We start from the raw sequence: 18,441 nt of genomic DNA, 5'->3' as shown, positions 1-18,441 counted from the left end.
CAGTGGCAAGGACAGGCTGTCACAGGGTGGCACTTTCCCCAGGAAGGGGCTTGGGTGTTGCTGCACCCTGTGGGAGGAACAGAGCTTAGGTATCCCGTACTTGCTGGTGCAGCCATGGGACCCTGTAGCTCTTGCCCAGCTCTGTGCTGCAGGGAGAGGGCAGTACCAGCCATCACCTGTCCCACACCCAGTTCTGTATTGCACCTTCTAATCCTATTTAATGTCGGTGATCCCCTTTTGTTTCCCTCCCATACTGATTTTTTTTTGTTCCAATTTTATTTTGTTTCCATGTTTAAGAAATCCTCACCTTCCACTGCCAAACCCCCAGGCGATAGACCCTCCATCCCCCCCCAACGACACACCTCCTCTAGCACAACCCCTTCGAAAACACCCTCCAGCCCTGCTTCCACCTCTAAACGAGTCTCTTCTGTCACATCCCGACCTGCCAGTACAGGAATGCAAGAAACGAAAGCCAAGGTAAGGAAATGAGATGTGAGAGAGGCAAAGCTGCCTTGGGGAATACCTTAAGGCATTCCCAACAGGTCTGATGGATAGTACTTGGCTGGGCAGTCTCTCATTCAGTGGAGAGGGTGGGATGTGCTTCCCCTTCACCTTCCAGTGGCCGTGGCCAGACTTGGCTCCAGTTTTGGTGTTTGAAGCAACCAGGTCTGTCTCACCAGCCTGTAGGCCTCTTGCTCTGTGTTACAGCAAAAATATCTCATTGCTGCAGGGTGTTACCTGGTGTCCCTGAGGCATTTCCAGGTCCCTTTATGGTCTTTCATGCTCTTTGTTTTTTTGCAGCTTTATGCTATGTTTTATGGGTGTGTTGGCTGTAAACAGCAGATGCATTTGAAATGTGCTGGAGCCAGATCTGCCAGGTGCTACACAGAGAATAGGAGATGCACACACATCCATGGCTTATTCTGCAATGTAAAAAGTAGCTTGGAGTTTCTTTAGGCATAGAAATACACCCGTGGTGAGGGAAAGAGCAGAGATTTCAGGTCACGGACAATGGGATATGGTTTCACTGTGATAGGGATTGCCATGGCTCTGCTCTGGTTCCCTGCTGCCTTGGGACCAGTCAGCCTGTAAATTTTCACTTGCATGTTTTTCATAAGCTTTTGTAAACAGACCAGCATTAGAAAGCAATAGATTTGGGGAGGCTTTTCTGCAGGGTCAGAAGGCAATAAATAGCATATTGCTATTTACATGCCATTACAGATTATGTACATGTTACCATAGTGTATTACAGGTGAGGATAAAGGAGGTGCTTCTCTGTGTTTGGAGTCTGGCACTGTACTCCTGAATAGAGCCTCTGGTCTAGTCAATGAATTTATTTATCTTCGGTACAAAATTTTAGCAGGACAGGGGAAACAGAACAATGAAATTTAGAGAACAGACAAAGGAGTTGAACATACTTTTTAACCAGGTCTGAGTGTGCGGTGAATAATGTAGCTGAAGCTAAGAGCTTAGATGGGAACGGCACAGCTACTCTGCCAGCCCACAAGTGACTGTGCAGCGGTTGTGGCAGGTGCTGTGATGGGAGACAGGGTGTGAACGGGTACATCGCAGATGCCTGCATGTGGGGAAACCCGTGGGAGCTCCTGCGGGCTGTCAGGGTAGGAAGCAGGAGGGTCTCATGTGGCTCTGATCCATGAGGGGTGATAGCCCATCCCTGGGCAGATCTCCCCTACATCAGCCTTTCCCCCTTGCGTCCCCAGGGCCCGGAGATGAGAGGTGGCACGAAGACGGCCACGCCGCGATCTGCAGCTGGGCAGGCTCAGAGGAACTCAACCAATGCCACGCGCATCCCAGCAAAGACGCCCACGGCCCCCAAGACGCCTCCCAGCTCCGGTAAGTGATGGTGACAGCAGCGTGCTGCTGCCTTCCCATGGTGTCTCTGACTCTAGAGGCTCTGCTTTTGTGGTGCTCCCAGGCTCTCCATGCAATTATGTGGGGGTAGTGAACAGATTTGCCCCAGTGCAGGCTGGGGTCATGCACAGTGCTAAGCATGGACACGGCCAGCAGGCTGAGGTCTGCGTGGTGATTCAGAGCTGCTCAGCCTTGTCACAGGGCTGTGGGTGCAGAGCTAGGGACAATTCCTCTGAAGTGAGCCTTTCTGGATGCTGCTTTATCTGGTCTGTTCATATAGTTGCCAGTGTGTAGGAGATAGCAGTTGCTTTATCGCTTTGGGATTTCCTCCAATTTGGAAGATTTAGGCACCTCCATTTTTTTAATCCATCTATTCCTTTTCTCTTGGCAATACTTCACAAAGACCAGGGGCAAGAGGATCAATTCTTCGATTGCAGGAATGGAGATTAGCCCATTATTCTCAGAGAAGAAAACCCCAGAAAGCATCAGGCATTGTGAATTTCTATTAAAATGCTGCATTTCACTGAATATATATATTTTTCATACTTAACCAGAGCTGCATAAAACCTTAAATCAATTACATTTCCAGCTTTATTATGTTTAAGCATCTTTGTCATTCATTAAACAGGCAGAAAGGAGCAGAAAAAACCACCTCCTGCAGCAGCAAAGTCTGAGAAAGGTGATGTTTAAGGGTTTTATTTTCTTCTTCCATTTCTTTTCAAACTGGGGACAGTTCTAAGCTGCTCAGTGATCAGCCTTATTTAATTACATAAAATAATTTTGTAAAAATGCTTCCAAATTTCTAATAGAAAAGCAGTTTCGTTTGAGTGTCTTTTGTCTGTAATTTGTCATGCATGCTAATGTCATGCTCGGGTGGGGAGTCTTAATGGTGCAGACAATGAAGACCATCTTCCTTCTGAGATATTAGGAAATTGCCTTAATCACTGTTTTCACTTCGAAATGAAGTAGAAGAAAGTGCAGCCATCTCCCCCCTACTGATGGTCTGCACTAGGAGTAGCGGGTAGGCCCTGGGACCAGGCAGATCAACCCTATAAAGGCAGGCAGTGAGTGGGGAAGGGATTGTGTACCCAGATTGCTTATCCTGAGCTTGCGTCCCTCTGTCTGCAAACTTCAGGTGAGCAGCCAAAGTCTGGAGACAGAAGCGGTTACAGCAGTCCCGGCTCCCCCGGGACTCCAGGCAGCCGTTCCCGCACTCCCTCTCTGCCCACCCCACCAGCCAGGGAGCCCAAGAAGGTGGCAGTGGTTCGCACACCACCGAAATCTCCTGCTTCTGCCAAGAGCCGCATCCAGCCGTCAGCCGCACCCATGCCTGATCTGAAAAATGTGAAGTCCAAAATTGGCTCAACTGAAAACCTGAAGCACCAGCCTGGAGGTGGCAAGGTAAATGTGGACTCTGCTTTCCAGGAGCCTGTCTGTAGGGACAGTGGGTGCTTGACACTGCATCCGGGAGAGGAGAGCCTTCCCTGGAGCAGCAGCAGCCCAGCTGGGGCGAGAGATACAGCAGTGGGCAGCCAAGCTTCAGCTGATCTCCAGCCTGATTCTGATTTTAAAGTTTTTTGTGTTGATTGGGTTGGGTGCTTGTCCTGAAATTGTTTGCCTGGCTTAGTGCAGCAAAGCTGTCCTGCAGAGAGGACTGCAGAGAGCTTGTGATGTGGCTTTCATGGGGTGGTAGGTCAACGTATGGACTGGCTGCTAGGAGAATGACATTCCCTTGTGGTGTCCAGTTAGGGAGAGCAAATTGTGACCTGCAGCCCTAAAGAGTCGCAGGATGAGGGTTGTGTTTCTGAATCCTATACTGTGTGATCTGGAGCAGTCCTTTCAATGCTGCCTCCATTTCTTCATTAGCGAGCAGACAGGATGGTCTCCTCCTTGTGAGGGTCCCAGGCTCGGCACATTTTTCAGAACGTTGGGATTTTGGATCCAACTCCGTTGCAAGGTTTTGGATTGCATTCTGCAATCAGGCGCTGTCTTGCTATATGATGCAGTGTGGCAAGGCCAGAACTGGTGGCACTATTATCCTTTCAACCACTAGTACTTTTCACTCCCAGAGAGGCTGTTTCACAAGCAACAAAGTGAACTCCGTGCTCCAGGTGCTTGGGAACGAGGGTGTTGGGTTAAATTTTGTAAGTCCAGCAGAGGAGAGTTTGGGTGAAGGAGTGATGTGAGCTAATTAATCCATGCAGCCCCAAGAGCAGCAGTGTGTGGTTACACAGCTCCAGCTGTGGTATTGGCTGCTCAGCACCCATCTGAGCCTCTCTGCACTGCTGCGTTGCACTGTGTGGCCATGTCCTGAGGCTTTTATAAAATCCTCCTTGCTGTGTGGGTGGAGATGTGAAAGCACCTGGTTCCTTTGGCTGGTGAAGGCCTGGTGGCTCTTATACAGATTTTAAATGACAGAACTGCACATCTGATGGCTGGTGCAGTCAGGAGTCTCTGTGTGCTTGTGCTTGCCTGCCCCGAGGGGAACGCTGCCTTGCAGACCTTGCTCTGCAGCTGCTAATGCAACAGAGCCCTAACAAATCTTCCCCAAGCGTGGTGCATGCTATTTTGTGCGACTAGGTAACTACGTGGCTCTGAATGTTCAACTTTGGCATGGGGGGAGGCTTTGAGATGGCTTCTCTTCACCATCTTAAATAGCAGCGTGCTTTACATTTCCTTATGTGCATTTTTTGCCAGGGCTGGCGATTTAGTGGACAATGCACATTTTGCTTTGTACTACAATCCAGAGGGGCTCTGGAGCCTGGGCAGGGCTGCTCTGGCCATTGGTCATGAATAGAGCAGCATGTGTCCCTCCAGCTGCCCATGTCCCGCGGCCTCAGCCCTCCTGCCTGCTTAGCACAAGGCCTAAGTTTTTCCTGCTGTCCCCACAGAACACTCTTCTTCAGGGATTTTAGAAGGAATCCTTCCGTTTACTGTAAATTGGTTAAATTGCTCGTTCTTTTAAATCCAGCTTTTAGGAGGGTTTTTTTTTTCTCTGTCAGGCAACATGTTTATTGTTGTCACTGAAAAAGTAAGAACAGCTGAATTTGGGACAATTCACTGCTCTTTGCAGGGAAGAATAGCTGGATGCTCTGCTGGGGATTTTGTAGGACACGAGCCTGCTCTTAGCCGAATGGTTGCAGCTGGAGCAGAACGGGCTGATCCCACAAGTTTGATTTTAGGGTGGCCAGAAGATGGGTCTGGAGCCTGCTCTCCACACAGATTTCAGACTCCCAGCCTAGGGAAGCAAAGGTACATGGGGCACACACACAAGGAGTCAGCAAGGCCACTTCTCTTCCAGTATTTCTGCATTGTCTGAGCACTTCTGTTGTTGCTGGATCACTGAATACTGCTCTGGGAAAGCCTGGTCTAGCAGAACTGGGTCTTGATTTGCAGGATTAGTTGATGTGAACTTGGAAAACAACACTGGAGACATGTCAGCCTTGGTGCTTCTCATGCTAAAGGACCAGGGTATAGAGAGGAGCTTTTCTTGCAGCAGCAGGCAGGGGACATGTTGAAATGGAGGGCAGGGTTCCCTGCTCAGCCAGCTTTGTGGACGTTGTCATCCAAGGACTGCATGTGCAGCGTGATGTGATGCTGCTCTCTTGCAGGATGCTGTGTCTCTTTCCCTCTCATGAGGGTTGTGCTTCAGACAGGCTTTCTCCTGAGGGAGTGGAGGCCTGTGTGCCTGCTGGTTTTCACCTACAGTCACCTCTGGTTTATATTTGCGTGGGCTGTAAAGCCACTCCAGTCCATGTAGGGGAAGGAGCAGGGACTATCTTCATCTTTGTGTTGTCTTGAATAGCTGTTCCTATGTGTGGGGTCACTCCAGCATAGCTGCCCTTATAAAACCCAAATAGGGAAAACAAGCCCTAAATGGAAACAGCTTCATTAGTACAAAAATCTGTGTGTGGCAGAGAAGGCAGGCAGGCTTTGGGACTGGAGGGTGAAGTGAGCATGGTATGTGGTTCCCCTGTGGCACCAAGCCATTTCCAGCCTCTCCCCCACCTGAGATGGCGTTAGGAATATGCAGTAGAGCAGCTGCCTTTGGGGTTGGTCTGTGCTGCCCCTTTCATCTCATCTATACAGGAGTTAAGAAAATTGCAGGCATGGGACTGCATCCTTGGCAGCATTTGCTTTTTCCCTTTGTAACTGCAGAGGGAGTTTGAGCCCTGCACAGCACAGAGCTCAGGTGTTCTCTCCCAGACCGTGCTGGACACACAACTCTTGCTCTCCAGCCTGCTGCCCCGACACGTTTGCCCAGTTTGCTCAAGCTGCTGAAACATGAGGCCATGTATCTCTGTCCTAGAGAGGGGATGTGCTGCCCTGCACAAGAGATGGAGCTGAGCAGGCATTCTTCTCTCAGCTCTATCCTTCCTCCTTCCACTGGCTGTGCTGAAGCTGAGTCTCAGAACACTGGTGGCTTCCAGCACGTTTGCTGCCCAGCAAGTTCCCTGTTTTGTTCAGTGGAAGAAAATGGGGTGAGCTGGCTTTTTTGCTAGTGTTTCTGGCCTGGAAACCATGGCTGCTTTGCTAGCCAGGCATATCCAATCTGTATAACCTGCCCACCTCCATCTTCAGTTTCCAACCCATGAGTAGACAAATCTATGCAGCAAGCCAGAGGTTCTGCTTTGCTCTTGATGCTGGAAGGCAGGTTCCTGGTTTTAGTGATATAACGCATGGTCAAGCTGCAGATGGTCATGTTGTTTTTCACACTCTTTTCTGGCTACTAAAGGTGCAGATTATTAATAAGAAGCTGGACTTTAGCAGCGTTCAATCCAAGTGTGGCTCAAAGGATAATATCAAACACATCCCGGGAGGAGGCAGTGTGAGTACCTTCACACTTTCAATGCACTGTAATAGTTCTTATTATAAGTGGCATGTTGTATACACTAAACCACCGATGCTATCTGCAGCGACCCTGCCGTCAGATAGCTATTGGTGACGTGCAATGACTCTTTTCTGGCTACCAAAGGTGCAGATTGTTAATAAGAAGTTGGACTTTAGCAGCGTTCAATCCAGGTGTGGCTCAAAGGATAATATCAAACACATCCCAGGAGGAGGCAGTGTGAGTACCTTCACACTTTGAATGCACTGTAATAATCCTTATTATTAGTGGCATGTTGTATACACTAAATTGCCAATGCTATCTGCAGCGACCCTGCTGTCAGATAGCGATTGGTGACGTGCTGTCATTTAACCCCATTAACCCAAAAGACATGGTTAGATGAACCCTAACAAGTCCTGTACATGCCTGTCATGGACAGAACTAACTGACGTGTGTAGAAACCATGTCTGTTACAAAACATCCTGGTAACTCGATGGTTTTACACTACCTGGAAGGCTTAATGCCTCATTGTCTGCAGGATGGGTGGCCTCTAGCAGACAGTGACGTAGTTGCTGATGCAGTAGATGGATAGATTTATAAGCAAACACAGTCCTCGTTGCTTAATGTACTGCTAAATTGCACATGACTCTGCATAACATGTGAAAGCACAGGTTCCTGCCCATTCCCATCAGGCAAGTATGATCCATGCAAATATTAAGCTTCTCCTTGCTAATGAAATGTGTCTGGCAGTGCCCATGGAGGCTGAGCCTAAAGTAATATTGAGTTAATTGATTTGAATGCTGGCATTTCCAGCCATTCCCAGATAAATAGCCGGACTCAGTTTTCAGTTACTGTGCCAGAAACCTGGAGAATCTCCACAGAGGTTGGCAGATTTACACCAGTCTCTCTGGAGACAGAGTTTGGGTCCAGGAAAGCTGACGGACCAAGGAAGGTGCATCACTGAGGCCCCAAACAGTGGAACCCAGGGTCTGTGGTTGCCTGGTCTGTGGCCATCTGTGGAAGCTATCTGGTGCCTCTCAGATGTTCCTGATGGATTTTCTTTGTGCTGTTTTTGATCTCTGTGGATGCCCTCCCTGAGAAACTGAGCATTGCAGAGGGCTTGGCACATAAGCATTGGGACATAACTGGGTTTGCAACCTCCGTCTTAAATTTGATGTCATTCTCCATTTATTTAATGGGCCAGAGGAGCTGCTTTGCGGAGGTCAGACCTCTGTGAAGCAGGTTCCATGCTTGTTCTGCTCTTTCTTATCCCAGGGTCCTGCACCAGCTGGACTGCCTGGTGCATGGTGGGCCACTTGTTATGCCAGGAGTTAGTGTTCGTCACGAATCATCTGTGCTGTGGCTGGTAATTAGCTTCAGCACAGGGTGGTGAGCTCATCCTTTTCTCCACTGAGAGCTCACACCGTGGGCAAGCGTTTGCAGCTGCAGTGGCTGCAGTGGGTTAAGAATTATCTGGATTTTTGGATGGAGGTTGTCATCCCTCCTCAGGCTCTGCCAGCAGTGAAAATCGTGTGATCTCTGGCTGGCTGTGTTGACACGGAAAGCAGCAGCTTAGCTCTGGGTGCAGGCGCTCGGAGCAAAGCCATGTGCTGATGTGGCCAAAGCATGGCTGCATAGGCTGTCCTGGCTGCAGAGCTGTGCCTTGGGGCTCCTCCAATAGAGGGGCAACAAAAGACTACTGGGTTTCGATGGCCGTCATGTCTTAATCCTCCACGACGCTGTCAGCAGTGACTGCCTGCCCAGCCATTGCTGCTTCAAGACGAATGACTGTTGCTACAGTAACCTGGGGTTGGTATCTTTTTTTTTAAGCCAGTGGAGGCTCTGACGAGGTGATGCATGAGGCAAAAGTTGACCTAAGCATTGCTGAAGCTGAGAGGTGGGATCCCCAGGTCTCTGGCACTGGTTTCCCAGGCAAGCAACTCTGTGCCCCTTTTCCTTTCTTGCTAAAAAGGGGAGGAGCCTTCTCTGCTCCCCAGCAGGATGGTAAGGGTTAATGGAGTCCTGTCTGTAAAAAAAGGGAACTGGAATGAGAGCAGAAAGTGTTTCAATTGTTGATTGCTTGCTCTGGAAATGGGAGGTCTTTCAGTTCCAGGTCCCAGTGGTGCCCGAATTGCTTACAAGACCCTTCAGGGTTACGGCTGGGATTAGAAAGGTGCCAGCTGTCCTTTTGCGGTCTGTTTCCTGCCTTCTGACTGAATCTAGTGCTCCTCCTGCCCAGTGCATTAAATGTGTGATCTTTCCCCAATGCTGTCTTCATGTCTGTGTCTGCGATGTGCTCCCAGACCCTAGGGTTGCTTTTCTCCCCTCTCTCTGTCTCCACTCTGTCAAATGTGCCTTTTGGTATGCATGAGCATCGGAGACAAGGCAGGCCAGCATGCACGGTGCTCTGGCTCTGTGCTGGTGGGACGATGGCACTGAGCCTCTGTTCCCCCCCCTCCTTTTCCTGGCTGGATGATGGAGGGTGGAGTGTTTCTCAGAGGTGTGCACAACCACAGTTCCAGCACCTAGCTCTGAGGGTGATGGGGCCAGTGGACACGGGGCCAACATGAAAACTGAAGGATGCGCCTTCACCCCGGGACTTTTGAGTTAGCACAGGGTGCTTAGGTGCGATGGAGAGCAGTGGCTACGGTGAATCCTTTGTGCTGGCTTTCGGCCACATTGGTCCGGAGGCTGCCTCGCTGCTTGGAAGAGTCAGCTCCTCTGCAAAGGTCCCTTTGGTGCTGGCACATCCTTCCCGAAGTTTGTAAGAGCAGCACGCCCACCGTGGTGCTTTGTGAAAACACAGAGAGCAGCATATGCTCCCCTTGTAATCCAGGCTGTTACTGAGAGCCAGACACATCCCAGTGAGTAGGAACCAACCTTGAGGTGTTGATGATGGATTTCTCCTGCACAGCCCAACTAACTACAGCAGTAGCTGATTCACACACAGGTGTGAGTCCAAAACCAGGGTCCAAGATAACTTCTGGGGGTATGGGGATGTTTTCTCACCCCCTTGTCTCCTGCTCTTTATGTAGCTGGTGTGTACGTGCTGTGGTTTGCTGTCTCTGACATGCCTGATGGTCCCAGACCTCTCCAGTCATTGGTGTTTTCCAGTGTGGTGTTTAACCGCTAACGTAACCACTAAACAGCTCCACGTTAACTGTTCCTTTTGTGTGCGTCTCGTGTAACCCAGTTGTCCGTGCACAGGAGGCCACCGGCCCCACGCCCAGGCATGCCACAGTGCTGTGGCTGGTCTTTGAATGGGGTGGTTTAAGTGGAATTGCTGGAGCCCATGTTCAGAGACATAATGGGTGAAACAAATAAAAAAAACAGAGCGTAATATCATGAAATACTGTTGTGGTTCAATATATTATAATTGACATTTTAATTTATATTATGTGAACTCCTACCAGATATTTAGACTTTGCTTTGCTTTTTTTTTAACCCCTATTTCCGTTACAGCATTTTTCAGAAATGCATATTTTGGTCACTCTTTTAAAAGTTCTGTGCACATTGATCATTTCTGTTCTTTCAGTTTTTGTGGACATAAGCTTTATGTTTTACACCAGAAAAGGTATTTATTTTTTACGTTTTCTCTCTGGTATATCTCTTCCTTTTGGATGATGTGTATGCAAATCTTAATTAATTACCACTCCACTTTCTCTCTCACTTAAGCACTTTAAACTTGCCTCTACTTCCCCCCTCTGTGGAGAGGTGATCTTGTGCATGCTGACATGTTAAGAGAGGCTACTGCACATGGGCATTAATGATCTCCCATTTCTGATGACAGTTTCTTTTGTATTATTAATCTTACTGGGGTTTAAGCTGTCCTTTCCCTTGAATCCAGATCAGGTGCCGGTGTGTGTTGTGCCTCCCCCTCCCCAGGTTGCCCATGGTGGCAGTAAGCTCATTGCTTTTTCATTTCTTGTACGGACAGGTTCAAATCGTTTACAAGCCAGTCGACCTGAGCCATGTGACATCCAAATGTGGTTCCCTGGGCAACATCCATCACAAACCAGGTACCCTTCGACTCTGCAGCATCCAGCAGCACTGGGTGCTGGTCCTTGGGAGCTCGCAGGCTGCGTCATGGTGTGCATCTGGAGACAGGGAGAGGGTTGGTGTAGTGCAGGGCGTGAGGGGAGGCATGTGGAACAGTGACTGGAGCATCAGAGTGAGTCCTGGGGTGATGGACTCTGTTCTCAGCTCTGTCACTGCCAGACCCTCTCCAGTCTGCCTGACCACTTGGTAGTAGGGGAGGGATCTGGTGTGATCCATGGACACCCTTGTCTGTGCCAACGCATCACTGTAAATGGGAAGTATTTAGGAATAAATAGGTGTGACTGCTGGTGTTTAGGGGAGTAAGGTTAGCTCCCTGCCCTTGGTTCTGTAAAATATTGGGATGTCTGTCTGTCAGCTCTGCACAGCATCCTTTAGAAAGTCTCTTTACCCTGGTTCCCATTTGGCCTGGCTCCTGGGTTTCCCAAATCACCATGCGGTCCCTCTTGCTGCCATTTTCCTGGTCCTCACCTTCTGCTCAGCCTCAGAGTGCTTTGGTTGAGCTGCCTTGGAACGGCAGCTCAGACCTCAGTGCTTTCTCTCCAGCCTGCCCTGGCTGGCGCAGGAGCTAACCCAGCTCGTGCTCTTCTCTTCCAGGTGGTGGCCAGGTGGAGGTGAAATCTGAGAAACTGGACTTCAAAGATAAGGTGCAATCGAAAATCGGGTCCTTAGATAACATCAGCCACGTCCCTGGAGGAGGAAATAAAAAGGTAAAGGGGCACTGGGTCAAGAACAGGCATGCTGTTCTGCTGCAAGTGTCTGTCCTGTGAGCAGGCATGCCAGCAAAGAGCGGTTGAAGTCTGGACTCGGAGAAGGTCCTGCTCACCCAGCTCATCTTTAGACCACATGGCCTCTCCTCTCTGCTTACCAGGCAGCACTTCTTCCCCAGTGCTTGAAACGATTCGCTGCCCATGTTCTAGCGTGGGGTGGTCTGTGCATGCTTGTCCTTCAGAGGACAAAAAGCACCCTGCCCAGGGACAGGCTGCTCAGCCGCTGCCCAAACAGCCAGCTTGCCTTCCTGCCAGCGGCTTGCTGCAGGCGGGCACAGCTGAGGACTCCTGGGCTGCATTTGCCAACCTGGAGGACACTTGCCAGAGCACAGCTGTGGCAGAGCTGTGAGGATGGCAGTCTCTGTCCTCTTCCTGGCCCATGGCCACCTGAATGAGTGTGAATGTGATATCCTCTCCTGTGGTTTCCTGCTTTTTCTGCTGTTCTCTGAAGTTTGTGCAGAAACACGTTTGTCTGTCAAACCTTTCACATCAAGGGGAGCCACTGTCAGCAACTGCTTTTGCACTCTGCGTTGCAAATTACTCTCAGTGGTGTGGCACAAAGCTGGCAGCTCAGGGTGCTGCACAGGTGTTGGTTCCCCAGTGAAAGTGGAGCATTAAAGGCTTAGCTTTATTTAGAAAAGGTGACTTTGCAGTAGGGCATCACTTCACAAGAAAGGTGATCTCATCTTACTTCAAGTCTCAGTCTCAGGTGAGACTGACCGAGTACTCTGTGTAGGGAGTGGTGTGTGTTTGGGGGGATTTAAATTGAAAGACAAAAGCCAATCAGGTCAGGTGAAATACTGAACTTGGGGTGAGCTGTTCCTGCCAGAGGCTTTGATGGTGACTTCACAGTAAGTCTTAGCTAAGTGAAACACCTCTACAACCTCGCTTCAGGGACGCCCAAATCCCTTGCAGGCAGGGGAGCAGGGAGATCAGGTAAGCACAGAGTTGAGACTCCAGCCTGGTGACACACATGGGTGAATTTCTCCAGGGAAGAGTGGTTTTTATCTTGCTTGTTTTTCAAACACTTTTTTCTCAATGGGAGGGGAAAGTTCTCTTTCGGCTCCTGTATTTTGGCACTTTGTTCTTGGCCACGTTTTCTCTGTGCACCTCCCATCTCTTCATCTCCCAGCGGTGTGCTGGCCTCTGACTGAGGGATCGCTTGACTTCCTTACCCTTCTCTCGCTGCTGCTACGCATCAGACTGCCCTGTGCTTCACTAAGCCCATTTTAATTGTTTTTATGATTACAGTGATGATTCTTTCATATCCTGGCACATTCACTGGGCCACAGTTTGAAGAACTTGCCCTTTGGAGGGGGAATTCATTTGCAGGGGTGTGACCCAGTCACCTGCCCTCAGCCTTCCTATGTGGCAGTTGCCCATACCTTGCCTAAATCCACACCTGCAGGAGGTTGTCAGTGTAACTTGAGTTCAGATGCTGCCTCAGATTGCTTCTCTTGTCCAGCCCATTCCCATTTCACCTTGGCACCAGGGACCATCCTCAGGCAGTGCTACTCCAAGGTGGGATGCTCTATTTGCAGGAAGGAGACAGGACACAGTTGAGGCCCATCAACCCTCCACATAGAGCAGATGTGGGCGGCTCCACTGCCCCTTCCCCAGCATTTCCCATGTCCCCAGTCACCTCCTTGCTCTGCGACACAGAAGATCCAGATTTGGACACACAGTCCACAGCTCTTTAGGCTGAACGCTGGTTCACGTGCCACTCCTGCACTGGGTCTGCCATGGGGAGCCGGTGTGCTCTGCCAAAGTACCTGTGCCGGCAGCATCTGCTCTCCTTTGCTGCACATGGAAAGCTTTCCTCCCTGTCTCCAAAGGCAGCTGCTGTTCTTCCTGTGAGTCAGTGAATGGCCCTGTTTTTCAGATCTTTTTCTCCCCAATTTTCTATTTCTTTTCTTATTTTTTGTCTTTTTCCTTCTGGTTGACATTTATTGGATCTTGTTTTTTGTTGCTGATGCGTTTTTTGCACCCCACCGCCCTGGGCGGGTTTCTTCACCTGTAGAGAGAGAAAGGCAAGGAAGACAAGACCTGTCCCCAGGCTGCTCGGACCCCGAGCCCAGACCCCGCTGGGCTCCAGGCCCTGGTGCTGGAGCCGCCCACCCCCCCGGAGAGCCAGCTCCCAGCCTTGCACTCGGCTGGGGAGGGCACCAGTAAGTAGCAAACCCGATCCACTTCACCTCCCTTCCCTGGCCCTTGCGCTTGCCGGGAGAGAGGGGTTTGGCTCGTGGGAGCAGCGTTTTGTGTGCCCAACTGGGCTGTGGGTTAAGGGGCAGCCTTATGCGCCATGTGGGGATCCCACCCCTTCCATAAATCTCTGCCAGGGGAGAGGGAGCAGCCCAGGTTGTGCCGTCTGAGTCCTGTGCCTGGGACCCACCGCCACACCGGGCCTGGGCGCTTGGGAAGGATTTGGCAGCATCCCGAGATGTTCCAGTCCTGCCATCCCCTCCGGTTGTGCCCCTTCCCTGTGTGGGCTACTGGAAGGGACATGCCTGAAGACTGGGGGCACTGGGGGCATCAGGCCAATGAACTGAGCTTTCCTCCCAGCTGCACAATGGCAGTGACCGAGTGGACAGTTTGCAGGTAAAAACGGCCTCTCCAGATGGTGTCCCGCATCCTCCCCGCTCACCACCCTCTCCTCTCGTTGCAGATTGAGACTCATAAGCTGACTTTCCGTGAGAACGCCAAAGCCAAGACCGACCACGGCGCTGAAATCGTCTACAAGTCCCCCACCATCTCCGGAGATGCCTCCCCGCGCCGCCTTAGCAACGTCTCCTCCACCGGCAGCATCAATATGGTGGACTCCCCCCAGCTCGCCACGCTAGCCGACGAAGTGTCTGCTTCGCTGGCCAAGCAGGGCTTGTGATCGGGGCACGGCGGGCAAAGATGAGAGAAGACAAGGGAAAAAAAAAAAAAGAAAAGAAACAAAAATAATAATCTGGCCTTCTTCCTCTGTTCCTTTTACAGCTGCTTCCCCATCCCCTAACTGGTTAATGATTTAACCTGCTTTTACTGTTCATTCAGCTCTAGCTCCAGGACTTCAAAATCAGTGACACTATGAGGTACAAAACCTCCTCTCCCCTGCTCCTCGGAGCGCACAGCCCATGCCAGTCCCCCACTCCCTCCCTCGTCCCCTTGCGAGGTCCCTCGCTGTCCCAGCCCTGCCTGGGGCCACCCACCCTGGGAAAGCGGGGAGGGGGATAAAGGGGACAGCCACAGCACAACGCTGACCCGAGCACCCCACACCGCAGCACAGGGCAGCGGGAGGTCCTCATGGGAGGGGATGTGACCTTCCCATGCTCGTTACCCTAACGATGCCCGGGCTGGAAATCTGGCCTGCAGGCAGCAGAGGTAGTGGGTGCTGCAGCCAGGGACTGCAGGGAGGTGCCCTCCCTTTCTGCATTAAATTTGCCTGCTGATTTGGAAGAAACCTTTTGTTTTTACCTCTGAAAGCCGAGATGTGTATGAAGATAACTGCCAGGTATCCCCTAAACCCGCTCTCAGCTCCGGCAGCTGGAGTACTGGCGAGGCCGGGGTATCCCATTGCGGAAGGGGCCCCGGACGGCCGTTCCCTTCTCCGTGGCTGTGCTGGAACCGCTGAGTGGATGAGTAGAGGCTTTTCCCTATTCCTTTGGCAGCCCCTCGTGTCGTAGAGTAGATTTGTCTGTATATGCTTGGACCGTGCCAGGGTGATTGTTTTCATAAATGAGCATGTGTTTAAAAAAAAAAAAAAATGCTGTAAGTAGTTTTGAGCTGCCCCCGCGCCGGCTCCACCACAGCCCAGCGAGGAGGGTCCGAGTGGGGGAGCTTTGCCAAGCTCCGGGTTGTGCCCAGACCTGGCGCCGATGGGGCAGCCCGGCACCGCATGTCTGCCGGGTGCGTGGGTGGGCACAGAGCCCCTGCCTTGCTCCCTGGAGAGGGCTGTGGGAGAGGGCTGTGGGGGGGGGCTGCGTTGGGGCTTCCCAGCTCTGCGCTGCTCCCCCGGGGCTGCACGCCTCCCAGGGCCCGCGGTTGTTCTATGAGGGGCACTCGCAGCTCCAGCGCTGGGATGGCCCCTGGGTTTGGGTGCAGGTTGTAACATTTTTGGGTTGTTCTTTTTTTTTCCCTGCAAGGTCAGCTAAGAGATCGCGGAAGTGGCAGCTCCATGGCTCTGCTGTTCTCGTGCTGTTGGCAGCGGTAGGAGGAGACACCCGGGAGGACGCGAGGGGAAGGTGCGAGGGTGGTTTTAGCTGGTGCCAGCTCCCCCAGGTCCCAGCCTGCGCTCGGGGGCCAGAGGCTGCTCCCTGGCACTGAACCCCCTCCCCGGGTGCTCTCCTGGTTTGCATTTGCAGCATGTTACCCCTCATAGCGTCTCCTTCAGACAGCGCTAACCAACCCCCGGCACCACACAGGGGAAAAGAGCTGATACACTGATTTCTTTTGCTGCTTTTGTTCCTGTGGCAACCTAGGGAGCGTGAGGGGGTGGCCCGGGGCTGTGCTGCACCCGTGGCTGTCCCCTTCCTTCTACAACCAAAGAGGCTGAGGTGCGATCAGTGCAGCTCAGTGTGCGTCCTCCCTCCCCGTCTCACCCCGAGAGGCACCGGCCGAGCGGTGGGGTATTGCTGACAGTGGCGGTGAGGGCGGAGGGGGGGGGGCCGCAGACCGTGCACCCCATGGGCCGTGCTGTAGGGAAAGCCGTGCTTTCCCAGCAAGGGGGCCGAAATCCTGGTCTGACTGGGTCAACGGTTGGGGGGGGGGGGTCTTGCTGGAGCACAGGTTGTCCTTGGGATGGCGGCTGGGTGCCACCGAGGCAGTTTCAGCAGCTGTTAATTGGGGCAGAGCAGGGGTTCCTCCCTGGACAGGGCCCGCTCCCATCCTTAGCAGGAGCCGATGAACCTGCCATGCTGCTGCGGCCTTCGCTCGGCTCCACTGGGTTCTCCCGTGCGGCGCTGGGCTGCTGCTGCTGCAGGCGGGCTGGGCAGCAGCCCAAGCCGGAGGCCTGTCCAGCGCCAAAGACGGTTGTCTGGGGGAGATGGCGGTTTTCTCTGCAGCCCCAGGAGCTGCTTTACTGCTGGGGAGAGGCTGGTCCAGCACCAACACGAACAGGTCAAGCGAAAGCCCACATCCAGCTTGTCACTCGCTCCGTTTCAGTTGACTATGATTGTAAGACTCTGTACTCCAGTCTGTGACTATCTTTGTATCGGTGTAGGATGTAGGAGCCGCTGCGGTATTTTTGTCCTCTGTAAAACGAGCAAGTGGGAGAACCACCGAACGCCAGTCACCCCTTTTAACCCTTTTCGGCTGCAGGACGGTGTGTAGCTGAGCTTGCCCGTCCTGGCACTGCCCTGTGCCATCCCCCCCGGCCCCCTGTGCAGCTCCTGAGGGTCACCAACGCCCCGGGCCAGGGGCGTCCTTGGCATGCGGGAGAGCTCCAGTGAGCCGTCCCTTCCTGCTGCCAGTGTCCTCAGCTGAGCGGGCATCCCCAGCCCCGTCTGCCATCCTCCTCGCACCCCTGTCCTCCCCCGCGGGGGCTGCCGGGGGGGTCCCGGGACAGCCCTTTCCATCCACCGCGTCTCCTGCTGTCCCCTTCCAGCAGCCCGAGCCACAACCCCAGCCCCGATGTTCAGACCCAGGCCTGAGGGTTACCATGGGCAACTGGACAGACTGACCCATGGCTTTTCCTTTACTCCACACACATCTTGGTCTGAAAAGGGTTAAAACCGGCACTGACTCAAAAAAACCACGTGTTTCTGCACTCAAAAAAAATTAATACGCTTGTTAAATGAACTTCCAGTGTCAGACTGCCGGTGGTGCTGGCAGCCCCGTGTCCCCCGCGGTGCGCTGGGGAGGGGAGGGAAGGTTTGATCTCAGTGTATCATTCTAGCTTAGCTTCTGTCTGTGAATGTCCATAGTGTATCGTGCGTTTTAACAACTGGGTTACACTGTTGCCGTAAAAGTGAATTTGGAAATAAAGTCATTACTACGATAAACGCCGACTCTTTTGCACAGAGGGGGGAGCGCCCGGGGAGCAGGAGGGACCTGGGACCAGGATCAGGGACCAGGCTCAGGCTCAGCCAGGTTTTGGGTCCCCCACAGCCCTGCCAGCGCACCGGGGCCGCAGGACCAGCTACCGGGGAGCGGTGAAGATGGGCAGGGACCGATTTCTAAGTACCAGCCACCGCTCGCCAGCTCCCCTTCCCTGCAGCACGCAGGGAGGCCGCGCTTCTTCCTGCCCCAAACTGGGGTGCAGGAAGGGGAGGCCCTGTCTGGTGGGCAGCGCAGGCAGGGTGGGGCAGGGCAGAGGCCCTGCAACCAGGAAGCCCAACTTTTATTTTTGGCTCATTGCATAACCGTGGCCACATTTTCTCAGCTGCGGAGCAAGCCTAAATGCAGCTCTGCCCCCCCACCCCCAGTACCACGGCTGTTTGGAGGCTGCTTCGCATCACAGCAATGCCTCATTCCCCTTCCCCAGTTCCAGCCCGTTACAGCTGCAGCTTTTGCAGCCCGAGATCCCCCAGTTACCGGCACCGCAGCAGCCACAAAGCAGCACCACGAGCCCTTGTGCCGCACCTCCACCCCCCCACCTTGTGCAGGTCAGAGAAATTTCCAGCGCGGCGCAGCTGCTCATGCAGCCGCCGTCGCCACCGTTTGCTTTTCAGATTGGTTTTCCTCCCCCGTTAATTACTTGTAATGAGTCCAGCGATGCCCAGGTTGCTGCCTCCTACTTCTCTGATCATCTGGCTGATAATCACCCGGCACCTTCCCGTCTCCCATCCACTCGGAGAAGGACGCACAAAGTGTAACTCTCTCGTCTTGGAAATTTAGGAGCACCCAAAGAAGTCGCCTCCCACCACTCGGCTCTTGCCAACAATCAACTTTCACAGCAAAACCTGCCAGGAGGGCAAACAATTTACACAAAGG

The 18,441-nt window shown here is 52.5% G+C and overlaps 1 protein-coding gene across 2 annotated transcripts in view; it reads left to right on the top strand.

Moving 5' to 3' along the window:
- The window catches only part of MAPT (microtubule-associated protein tau), a 50,518-nt gene extending 35,850 nt beyond the window's left edge, over positions 1–14,668 (top strand). Inside the window, exons 7-16 of one of the 2 annotated variants that reach the window (XM_010561409.1) lie at positions 298–477; positions 1,722–1,854; positions 2,501–2,551; positions 3,008–3,273; positions 6,608–6,700; positions 6,848–6,940; positions 10,638–10,719; positions 11,354–11,466; positions 13,547–13,694; positions 14,192–14,414. In XM_010561409.1, the coding sequence (XP_010559711.1) occupies positions 298–477; positions 1,722–1,854; positions 2,501–2,551; positions 3,008–3,273; positions 6,608–6,700; positions 6,848–6,940; positions 10,638–10,719; positions 11,354–11,466; positions 13,547–13,694; positions 14,192–14,196 (1,164 nt within the window). In that variant the 3' untranslated portion in view covers positions 14,197–14,414. Of the gene's footprint in view, positions 1–297; positions 478–1,721; positions 1,855–2,500; positions 2,552–3,007; positions 3,274–6,607; positions 6,701–6,847; positions 6,941–10,637; positions 10,720–11,353; positions 11,467–13,546; positions 13,695–14,191 lie in introns of both variants that reach the window. The other variant, XM_010561408.1, reaches the window with a different exon arrangement.
- The last annotated feature ends 3,773 nt before the right edge of the window (positions 14,669–18,441 follow it).

Source organism: Haliaeetus leucocephalus, unplaced genomic scaffold, assembly GCF_000737465.1.
Source record: "Haliaeetus leucocephalus isolate CR32 unplaced genomic scaffold, Haliaeetus_leucocephalus-4.0 Scaffold144, whole genome shotgun sequence".
Classification (NCBI taxonomy): Eukaryota; Metazoa; Chordata; class Aves; order Accipitriformes; family Accipitridae; genus Haliaeetus; species Haliaeetus leucocephalus.
Note: the sequence above shows the minus strand (reverse complement) of the source record. Positions and strands in the feature narration are given on the sequence as shown.